Below are 12,615 nucleotides of genomic sequence, written 5' to 3' on the forward strand. Positions count from 1 at the left end.
ATGACTGGAATGGAATTCCGTGTATAATAGACTTTGAAGTAATTGTAGAAGACAAAACCTTTTAGCAATAGTATAATGCATTCTGGGAATTTGCCAAGGTCATAAATTCCTAAAATTCTGACAGCCTGACACTACGATCTCCGCCCATCGAGTACAATGCATTTTGACTTATATTTTACAATTGTCACTGGACGCAACCGTTAGGGCTCGACTCGTCGAAGAACACAGTCCATTAGCTTGAATATTTGGTAGTGTCATACGGTAGCTTCTTTTCTTTTGCATTAACAGTATTATTAATAATAATTATTATTTACCCTCAGTGACCACTTTGGGTTTTAATTTTTCTTCTGTTTAAAATGTAAGTACCGTAATTTCCGGAAGAAAGGCCGCATCAGCGTAAACGCTGCACTCGAGAAAAATGGCGGGAAAAGAATTAAAATTACACAGAAACGCCGCAATAGATTAAATTGCGCGTGACATCGGGCGCCGTATAGATGCAAAATCTCAACCTATGTCCTGATATATGACATATAAGTTAAGAAAAATGCATGAAATGAAATCATAACTCAAAAATAAATTAAAGGTAAGAAATGTTGAAAATATATTTACGTTCACGAATATACTTATATTTACCCACTAAAGAAGTCCGTATTTGTAATACTCAGACTATATTATAAAAAATGTTGCAACAACGAACTATTAAATTTGGATTACAAAAGCAAATTTTAAATTTTACTTACAAAAGGAATTAAAGCAAACTATACATCATATGAAGCCATCAAAATCTGATTCTTCACTTTCTGAATTAAAAAGATTTAGTAAATCCTGATCTAAGTCCAAGTCTTCCAGATCGTCACATTCATCCTGTTGGTTCACAGTCTCTTTATCTAAAGATATAATTTCAGCTTCTTTGAATCCTGCTATTATTGACGATGTTTTTACCGATTTCCGCGCACTTCCTACCTACTTTGCAACTTCTTGATAAGATGCTCTGCAAATTTTACCGCTTTTGGTATATGTATGCAATCCTTCACTCATCCAACACTCCCACCGCTTTCGGACTTCAGCTTTGAAAGATTTATTACCTGACAAATCTAATGGTTGTAAGACTTTTGTAAATCCACCAGGAATTATTGCTACGGTCGTAGACAATTTTTGACATCTGGCTTTCACTGACTCAAGTAAATGGGCACGCATGGAATCCATTATCAATAACCCTTTTGGTTGGAAAAAAGATCCCTTACGACACTGTCAAACTTTTTGTAGCCACTCATGCATGATTGTTTTGCACATCTAGCCGTTCTCGTTTGCACAAATAATTACGTAATTAGGAAAATCTCCCTAGTTTTCCGTTAAAAAATTATCATCGGCTTTAGCTTGTCACCGTTTGCGCCACAAGCTAACACACATGTAAATGACGTTCTTTCATGTCCTGTCATAAGCAAAGATACAGTTTTTTGCACCAGTTTCATCAACAGTTCTGTTTGCAGGAGAGTCGAAAGCTAACGGCGTTTCATCCATATTTATTATCTGTGACCGAAGAAGTTTTCTTTTGTCAATAATATCTGTCACATATTTTAGAAAAGATGCCTTTTTTATCCTGCCAGTCCATTGGTAATTGTTGCCCGACTATTCTAGTACGCACAGAAATATTTTTTCTTTTCATAAATCTGCTACACCATCAAGGCCCTCCTTTGAAATCATGTTCATTTGCTTTGCTATAAATTTTGCTTGTAAGCAAATTTTTACAGTCAAAATTGCCATTCCTTTTTTTCGTTGCTCCTTTATCCAGTTTGCAAGGTCGTCCTCTAGATTCAGCCACCTTACAGTACCACTTCTTTTTTGGCTCATTGCTGTTGTGGCAGTTTTTCTTTTTCAGTTCTCCAACGTCGAATACATCTCTCGTCCACTGCAAACTCTCGAGCTGCTGCTCTTTTTCCAATTTGTTCAGCACGTGAAATTACATTAAGCTTAAAACCAGCAGTATAGCTTCTGTGCCGTTTAGGTGCCATTTTCAAAAATTTTCCACTCCCTTCTTACTTAAAAACTATCCAACAAGTACTTGTACCCAAACTGATGAAATCTGTATCTGGCAGAATGCCAAGAAAAATCAATTCATGCTGAAGGGGAAATACCTCAGAGTTCGTTATTGCGAGGCAGGTGGAGTCGTGTCCCTCCGCCTTTGAAAAAAATTGCAGAAAAGGCAGGGGTGGGGAGAGGATGGTCATTGAATGGCAGAGGAGAGAGACTACTCAAAATGATGAGAATGCTGATTTCAAAGGGGAAAGAATGTTATTGTTCTGAGATCCCGTTTAGGGTGAATAAGGCATGTAAGTCCGTTCAAGGGAAAGAATGTAAACAAAATAACGTTCGCAAAAAGCAACTGAATGGTCTTTTTGTTGGAACAACTGAGTGGTCTATGTACAATGACAATGCCATCCAAACTATGTACAATGACAAAGTTATTCAAACTATGCACAATGACCATCGAAGGAAATATTTTATTTTTAGTGCACCTAAACACCACATGGGTAGAAACGCCGCACCCGCTGAAAATTTAAGTTTTAAACACGTAAACGGCGTAGCGTTTCTTCCGGAAATTACGGTATCTTTTCTTTGTTTTAAATCAAATTGCTTTCTTACATATCTATTTACTTGATAAGTGAGCATTCTTGGTAACAGATCTCTGAACTGCGGTTATTACACTGAGAGAAAAATAAGGGATAGTATTACAGATATATTAGGAATAATAATAATTCTATTTAAATTAAGATTTTGTTATTTAAACTTATTATACCTGTAATGATACAGTTATTACACTGGGAGAAAAATAAGGGACAGTATTACAGATATATTAGGAATAACAATAATTCTATTTAAATTAAGATTTCGGTATTTAAACTGCAATAAATATATTGTAACTTTAACATACTTATTATAAATTTGAATATATCTTTATTAGATTTTAATACACTTGTATTACTGTGCCCGATCGTAGTATGCAGTATTATTATCATTTATCTCAATATAACGAGATAATAGCCGCATTTCACGAGTTTTTAATTTTCTAGAAAAATATTTAATTCAATATTTATTCTTTAAATTGTCGTATTTCTTTGCATTCTAGTATACCCATGCTAAACATGAGTAATAAAATAGAAAACTTATCAGTTCAATGAAGAATGAGAAATTGATTACTTTTTTACACTGTCGTATGATAAATGCTGTTGTTTTAATACGGCTTGTCCGCGTAGCCATTGATAAAAAGGGTAATCTGAAGAGACATTGTTTAGCTTTACATGACAAATAGCAAACAGATTATCTGCCAAATTCTGAATTGAGAAAATATAAAGTTCCGAATCTTAAAACTAAATTAACAAATCAACAAAGCATTTTTAAAAAGCCAAGTTTGAAGTCACATGCAGTAACTACTGTATCATTCAAAGTAAGCTGTCTCTTAGCAAAAAAATGTAAGCCGTTTTCCGACTTTGAATTTGTAGAGGAAATTTTTCTAGAAAAGTCAGATTCACTTTTTAATGATTTTAAGAACAAGAATGAACTTGTTGCTGCAATTCAAAATCTACAATTATCTCGAAATACAGTGATGCAATGAATTGAAAGGATGAGTGAGAATGTGAAAGAGCAGTTATATAATGATATTAATAGATGTTTTTGTTTTTCCCTTTAGTGCAGCGTTTCTTAACCTTTCTAGCGAGTTGCACACCATTGAATCTGAAAATATATCTCTGCACCCCATTGAAAAATGTGTTTTAATTTTTTTAGTCTAGAAAAATACATTTTTGGCGAAACTTATTGTTTATTGAAAAACGTACATTTTATATAAATACAAAACAATATTATTTTTATTAATGACTAGTCTGCTGTTGTTTGTTCATTATTATACCGGTGAAGCGAAGTTCCTTTTTTGAAAGACATACGCGTAAGTCATCACTTGCATTTAAGCGATTTCTCGCTTTAGTTTTTATATGCAAAAGCAATGAAAATCCCATTTCGCACAAGTAGGTGGTAGCAAAAGGTAAGAGTAACTGCAGTGCTCCTTTCACCAACTCTGGATAATGTTGTAACTGTTGTTGTTGTTGCAATTCTAATTGTTCGAATTCCATTTGAACATGTCCACTTGCTCGCATTTCAATAAGTTGATCTTTTTTCAGATCACTATCATTCATCAAATTTAAGTCAAATAGAAATGGATCCAGTATCCATCTCTGAGTTTTGGTAATATTTCCGGTAGAAAAATAGCCATTGAATGATTCGCTCAATCATCTCAAATGTATTACAATGTTGGGTATAATTGTATTCTTTTCATTCTTCGCAATAACAGAATCAAGCAAGGGAAAGTTTTCGAAATTCCCCTTTTCTACTCAATGTACCCAAATTTCTAATTTTGCAATAAATGAAGATAATTTTTTGCTAGATATTATTATATTTATACCAAATCCTTGCATTGATAGATTCAGTTCATTTAAATGGTTAAATATGTCTGCTAAGTAGGCCAGCCTCAGCATTGCATCATTACTCTCAAAATCTTTTACTAAGTAACAGTTTTGACTAGTCAGTAATTGAATAATTTCCTCACGCAATTCAAAAACTCTGTTAAGCATGCGACCCTTAGATAACCATTGTATTTCGGTGTGATATAGAAGCACGGTATGATCAGCACCGATTTCTTCGCAAAATGCACGAAAAATGTGATGATTAAGCGTTCGCTCTCGGATGTATTTTACTACATTTACTGCTGTGGTTAGATGTTGTTTTAAACTTTCTGGGAATTCTTACGACGCAAGTGCATGACGATGCAACATGCAATGCATTATTATAACTTCCGGTAATTCTCTTTTCATGTGTGAAAAAAATCCTGAATTTTCGCCTAACATTGCTGGTGCTCCATCAGTGCATATTGAGCCAATCGCATTCATTGGTAATTGATATTTAGTAAAAAAATCTTTGATGCGATTGAAAACATCAGTTCCTCTCGTATTCACCTCCAGTGGCTCACAAAATAAAAATTCTTCTGTCACCTCTTTTTCCTTCACATACCTGACAAATACCAAAAGTTGGCTACAATTATCAACATCAGTTGACTCATCCAGTTGCATGCTTATTTTTAGTGGACTGATTTTTATATCTTCAATTACTTGCATTATAATATCTTCACTGAGATCTTGTATTCGCGATCGTATAATATCATTCGATAATGGAATCTGTTGGATTTTTTTATGTGCTTCCAAATCTAAAACTGTTTTAGCAATAATTAAAGCAGAAGGTTTAATCAACTCTTCAGCGATCGTGTGTGGTTTCTTTTCTTTTTTTTGCACATAAATATGCCACTTGATATGACGCTTCTAATAAAGGGTTTTGAATTGCTGGTCCACACAATTTTAGGATAGTTCCACTGGTATTAAGCCGAGCCTTTTTTGACTTTAAGCTGTTCATGCTATGCGCTTTTTCGCCACCATGCAGATTGTTGAAATGCTCTAATAACTTTGATGGTTTGAGATTGCTGTTTGAAAATATCTTGGAACACAAGATGCATTGCGGTCATTGCGTGCCATCTTTTTCGGTTGTGCAGGTAAATCCATAACCGGCATACTTATCGTTCCATTGTCGTTTTTTTGACATAGTGGGGTTTACTATAATCAATTTAATTATTTAGAAATAATGTAATATAATAATGTTCTTACGTTTGTAATATCACTGAATCCTATTCGGCTTGAACGCGCAATTAAGAATGTATTAGTCTCAAGAGGTTTCTGGACAAGTCAGAATACAGAATACAGAATACACATGTCGCAGACACAATAGTTGACTCAACCTAACACAGGCGCAGTAGATGCAGATACAAATCTGTGAATCCGTAGATTCCATTGGAGTAGCACATATTGAACTCAGCGCATGCGCAAGCTGGGATAACGTTCTCCGCTTGTATTCCCACAAAGATTTTTTCTTTTTTCCGTCACACAGCTCCCTGTTCGCGTTCATTTGTAGCGTTTCATGCCTTTTCGTAGCGTAGTGTATACGGCTATCAGCACCGGCTCTTTCCTGTGTCTTTTGCCGATAAGTGAGCTAGGTGCTACGAATTTTTATGAGCTTCAGTATTGGAGACACTATTGCAGATTTCAAATATTTTATTATAAGAAATTTAATAAATGATATTTAATAATTTTTATGCTTAGGTAGGGGTTTCTCCCGCACCCCGAACCACTGCTTTAGTGTGATGAATCGACAGATATAAGTGATACGGCATAATTACTTGTTTTTGATCATATGGTTTTTAAGGATTTTACAAGTAAAGAAGAATTGTTGGGTATGATTTCTTTGAAGGAAAGGGCTAGAGGTGTAGACAAAGCCTTTAAAAACATGCTCAATGCTTTGGAAGTGCCACTTTTTAGTCTCAATAGAAATGGATGGCACAACTGCAATGATAGTTAACATAAATGTATTTATAGCCCTATTGGCAAAAGGAAAATGAATCCCTTGCCTTTTTAAGCTATCACTGCATAATTAACCAGCAAGTGTTAGCTAACAAGAGACTAAACACAAAAGCAGTAATGGGCATAGAATTTAAAATTGTTAATTCAATTCGAGGAAGTTCCCTCAAATGGCGTCTCTAGCTCCATGAATTACAACCTGAATTATTACTACATACCGATGTCAGATGGCTAAGCAGAGGTAAATTTTTGCAGCAATTTCGTGATTTATTGCCTGAAATTATAGATTTTCTTCACAAACAAGATGGAAACTGTGAAAATTTAAATGACGAAACTTGACTTAGTGACTTAGCATTTCTTACTGATTTTACTTCAATATTAAGTCATTTAAATTTAGAATTACAAAGTAAAAATAAAACAGTAATTGATATGATCAGCTGCATAGACGCATATAAAACAAAATTAATTTTGCTAATAGATCTGCAACAAAATAATCTGAATCATTTTCCAAATATGGCGAATAACCTACAAAAACATAAAAATATTAATTATAAGATCGACAAATATGTTGCAGAAATCCAAAAAGTGATTGAAGATTTTGAGATAAAATTTCAGGATTTTGAAAAAAAGAAATTGTGGAATTCGTATCTTTTCCTTTTAAAAAAAAGGAAACAAAATTGAATTTTTTCTGAAATGACTGCCACGCATTTAATGATTTCTACATTAGAATAAATAAATAATTTCACTTATAATTACAATTAAGATAACTTTATGACAATGACTTACAGCAGATAAGTCCAAGGCAAGGAGTATAGGAGGAATCACTGTCACCCTTCATTGTGATTTGATACTCCATTTGGCTATCTACATCTTTAATTGTAGGCTGAGCCGGAAATGTAGGATGACTGTGATACCAACCGACAACTGACAGATGCCGCCTATCTAATGAGCGCCGGATCTATAATAAAAACAATAGAGAATACTAGATTTAGAAAATAAATTGTTAGACAAGATTTTTGTTACAAGTATATGAACTAAGTTAGCATTTTAAAGCATGTTTAGGTAGTATATTTTAGAAAACATTATGATTTGAAACCTGCATCAAAATTCTGACCGTATGTTACTTAAACTATTAGAGGAAAGATCTAGAAGCACCGGGAAAAACATTTGAAGTTTGTTAACCACATAGCAGATTTCTTTCATTTCCATTTTACTAGAAACGGAAGGAAGAAAAGAAAGCATTTTTAACAAATATTAATTTTATAAAAACACTAGTGACTCTCCAGTGTTTATACAAATTGTATGACTCAGTCTCTTGAATGACTGATCATAAATTTATGCCCCTATAGATTTATGAATTAATAAGCTATAGTATTAAGTCTGAAAACTTTAATCATTATACCTTTTGGGGGAAAAATAAATAAATAAAAAGTTTTTGTATTAGATGGGATAAAAAAAAGTCCAGATTTTAATGTACTAACATATATGAAGGAAAAGAAGGGCAGAGGCAAAGAGTTATACTATCCCCCCCCCGAAAAAGCTTATGCTTTCCAAAATATGAAATACATAATAAAACAAATTCCAAATTTGGGATTCAGATGTCCATATTTGGGTGGAGATGTACATTTTTCAAAATTTCATGGCTCTAGGTACCGTTGTTTTATCACAATGTGAGAAACATACATATATTTATGCAGATTCTTTATTAGTCCAAAGGGATTTGAATCCCGAAGAACTATTAGTTTCGTTTTGGCATTTTGCGTCGGACGGATAAATGTCGGTTCACTTTTCAAACTGTTGCCATAAAATGTTAGAGTCCTGCATTATATTTGAAGAAATTAAATAATGAAAATCTGCGTAAATGTATGTATATTTCTCACATTGTCATAAAATAACAGTACATAGAGTCATCGAATTTTGAATAATGTAATCCTCCAACGAATATGAGCATGTGGAAGACCAAATTTGAAATTTGAAATTTGTTTTATGATCGATTTCCTATTTTTTAAAACTTTGACGAATTTTTGATTAACAAACTCAAGGATTTCAAAGCGAGCAATGGCAACGTTGTGCAGAAAAAACATTTTTATCTCCAGCGCGTGAGTCCCTGTATTGGAAATTCTAAAGATATGCTCGTTTTGCGATATTACTGTTGCACTGGATCTTATGGTTTAAGTGCGAGGAACATGATATTTAATAAAGAAAGGTAACACACAAAATGTTAAAAAACGCCCCTTTGGACGTAATTTAAAATCTGAAACATTTCAGATTTTTTTTTTAAATTTTTTTTTATTTAATTTCTTTAAATATAATACAGGGCTCTAATATTTGGTGGCAACAATTTAAAAAGTGATTCATTGTTTATAGTGAATCAATGCAAAATGCCACAATGAAATTAATAGCCCTTCCAGGCAAATTCCTCCTTTGGGCTAGGAAAAAAGTAAGGTTTCTTTACAGAATAATAATAATAAAAAAACACACTAAACTTTTAAAACTGAATGTCAATGGCTGCAGATGAGGTGCTCTGCCCACTGTCCGCACCTAGTGGTATATCTTAGAGACATATTGCTTTTTACCCTGTTCCAGTCTGTGCGTTAGTTGTCAAGTAACTATCAATTGAGTGAGATCATGCATAAGCTGCCCATCAGATTAATAAAAAAGCAAAAATAAAGGAATTGGAGGAACTACATGTCTGTGTGAAATTTTCTGTAAAACTGGGAAGTTTCTTGGAAACATTATAAATGCTAAACCAAGTATGCTAGGATGACAGTATGAGCCTAACTCAGCTCTATGATTGGTTTCAGCATTTTAAGGATAGCAGAAGCTCAGTTCAAAGATGTAAGATGGACAAACCTTTCATGTCAACAGACAATCAACATGTTCACAGTGTGCATTCTGTAATTCATCAAAATTGTTATTTAATTGTCTGTTAGGATGCTGAAGAAGGTGGCATAAGAGTAGGATCTTGCCATCATATCCTGAATGAAACAATTTCAATGCATTGTGTCAGTACAAAATTCGTGTCATGTTTGTTGACTAAAGATGATCAGAAGCAGAACTGAGTTAAAATCTACCAGGAACTGCTTGAGATTCAAAGAACATCTTCCTCAAAACACTGTAACAGCAGATGAGATCTGAGTGTATGGATAGCATGAGAAAACAACGAGGCAATCTTCAAAATGAGCTTGGAAATTGTCCTCGACCAAAGAAAGCATGGATGAATTGTTCAAACATCAGTGTAATAATAGTTGTTTTTTTTTAATTGGAAAAGTATTGTGCACAACAAACTTGAACCACGTGGTTCAGACAGTAAACAAGGAAGTCTATGAAGGACTGAGACCAACATGACTGAGAGATGTTGTGTGTAAGAAGAGACCAGAATCGCGGTGGAATCAGTAATGGATGATGCATCATAACAAAAGTTCACTTCATGCATCATTTTTTGAAACCAGTTATCTGACAAAACATCATACTTCTTATGTGCCCCACCCTAGTCTTTGGACTTAGCCATGGCAGACATGTTTCTCTTTTCTAGTTAGTTAACACCACATTGAAAGTATCTCTACCAGTCCATAGAGGAAATTCCAGATAATACGACGGAAGTACTGCATATCATCAAAAAAGTGATTTCTGTCAAACACTACAAAAATGGAAGGAACATGGTAATGCTGTATTGACACTAGAAGGGAGTATTTTGTAGGGCAAAGTAGATGAATATTTCCATGAAGAACAATAATGCAAGAACAGCAAACGTTTCTTAACAGCAAAACTCATATATATTTTCAAATATAACTCAGATATGTGCAATAAAAATTTTGATGTGGTGACAAAGAGCATAAAGATGTAGATGATACTGGATGGCAGGTGATAATTTTTATTTAGATGTAATTTCATTGAATAATGAAACAATAATGCAGTATGAGCAACAGACAGAGACAGATGCAGTAGATGTTCAGTTAACATGCAAGCTTTACATATGAACCACATTTAGAAACACAGCAGCAGGCTATATCATAGTTGAAGAGAGGCAAGAGTGGAAAAAGCAGAGACTAGGAAATAATCAAATTAAATAAAAGACTTAAAAAGGCTATAACAAATTAAAGTCAAAATTTTATTTTACTTATTCATTATGTCTGTCAGTCATTTGCATGCTCGCTTCTCACTCTTTCTTCCTTGCCCACATGCACAAACACATAAAGAAAAGCACAATATGAGTTAACTTCTTCTAAATATACTCACTTCATCTTCAACACGAGCAGCACTGTCTTTATCTCCAAGACCAGATCTACAAGGAAAAGCTTGTAAAACAGCTAAATCTGAAAAATAGATAAGTTCAGAAAACAAATCAGTGAAACATGAAAACAAAGATTATTAATCAAAGGGAGTTATACTATTCATACTAGCAAAATCAATAATTCAATACTTAAAGATTATATTATACACAAATACTTTTAGTACCCCCTACCAATGCTAGGCACTAGAAAGATGGGATCCCCCCTTATTCCCCAAACCATTAAACTGCAATTGTGGAAATGGGATAATTCACTTATAAGGTAAGGCAAGTTGCATGTTCCTTCCTTTCTCCAAATCAAAACACATCTAGAATCACTGTTCAGACTAAGTCTGGAATCGTCAGTTACTCGGGCCCAGTCACCTTGGCTCCATTGAGCATGATGATGCCACCAGTTTAATCCTTTGTGTCCCAAATTACTTTATTTTTTGAAAAAGAGTTTGTAACTTTATTATATTTCTTTATGTATCAGAAACATCTCACATTAAACTTACAAACATGTTATAAGTTTTTCATTGCTTTTTTTTTTTTTAATTTAATTGGGACTTAAAAGTCCCGGGACATAATTGAGCAATTTTATTGATGGGACTTCAAAATCTCGTAGGGAAATTAAGGGTTAAAAGGATCCCTTTGAAAGATTTGACAAATGGGGTGTGCGGAACACAAACCACCAGTTTTCTCGTATACAGTCCAACTTTCTTAAGCCTTCATGCAGCTGTAAAACAGCTGCTTTGAGTTTCTGTGGCTACCTGAAAATCAAATCTCTCGTAGTCACTTCACGGTTTCATCAAGCCAACAAAGACAGAAAACGGTATTCTGATGCTGTTGTTGCTTGTGATAACTCTTGAGGTTATATATCAACTAATACAATGCTTAAAAAGCAGCTCCAAAATCCTAATATGACACTTTCAGGGATATTCAAACCTTGGTGAATTCTATTTGTGTTCGATGTGCCTTGATCGTACCAATTATTCACCACATTTGACTTACACTTAAATGATGCCTTTGTGCTATAACCACTAAAATACTGATTACTCTCAGAAACCACATTCCCTTAAACAACGGTAGAGACTAGAATTCGAAAGTGCACCCATTGTGCACCACATCGTCAATCACTGTGCATATTTCAGGTGCTAATGTATGTGCCAAAGTCCAATTTTATGTTCAATTGTATTTAATTAACAAATAATTACAGCATGGGGCATTGATTGCAACATTAACTTAGTGAACATATTATATTATTTAACTTAGTGAACATATTTATCCTTTAATTTTGATGACCAGTGTATAACGTTAATATATTTAATGTATATTTTTTAATATAGACATATGTTCAATGTTTAAAATTTACTGTCTACACCTCCGGAAACACCTTACTCATTCAAAGGTTGATACATAATCATTTCCGATTGAGTTCACAATAATACAAATATTACAAGGCTGCCATGAAGAGAAAAGATATATAAAACTTGTTATTTTTCATTGAAGAAATTCTAATAAGTAATATTTTTGCTTTTCCATACTACAGTCAATGCAAGTTACATTTTTATTTCTTTTTCACATCTCTCCAAATTTATTTTTTGTATCTGCAAGATATATATACAGTTCTGCTTTTACTGCATTTTCCAATTAGGCATTGTGCATGAAAATTTAATTTTGAGTTTAAACCAGAAATTTGCAGAGCATGGAAAGCATTTGGAAATAACATATTTTCATTGAAGTTCTTCAATGTAAAGCAGTAAAAATGCTCTTCTAGGAATTGTTCTTCCCACAGTTTCTTTGAACACCAGCAAATAATTAATAGCAACTAAATCCAAAATACAGAATACAGACAATAGCTGTCTGTGATTACATACTTGTACTGAGCAGTTTCTA

At 33.7% G+C, this 12,615-nt stretch overlaps 1 protein-coding gene across 2 annotated transcripts in view; it reads right to left on the reverse strand.

Annotated features, from left to right (window-relative positions):
• Positions 1–12,615, reverse strand: part of LOC118181479 (MPN domain-containing protein) — a 101,227-nt gene that overhangs the window by 32,036 nt on the left and 56,576 nt on the right. For both annotated transcript variants that reach the window (XM_035350626.2, XM_035350627.2), the window contains exons 10-11: positions 10,689–10,765; positions 7,236–7,407 (exon numbers count right to left, since the gene is read on the reverse strand). In XM_035350626.2, the coding sequence (XP_035206517.1) occupies positions 7,236–7,407; positions 10,689–10,765 (249 nt within the window). The remainder of the gene's footprint in view (positions 1–7,235; positions 7,408–10,688; positions 10,766–12,615) is intronic.

Source organism: Stegodyphus dumicola, chromosome 3, assembly GCF_044657685.1.
Source record: "Stegodyphus dumicola isolate Sdum_Otavi_A_Nest chromosome 3, ASM4465768v1".
Classification (NCBI taxonomy): Eukaryota; Metazoa; Arthropoda; class Arachnida; order Araneae; family Eresidae; genus Stegodyphus; species Stegodyphus dumicola.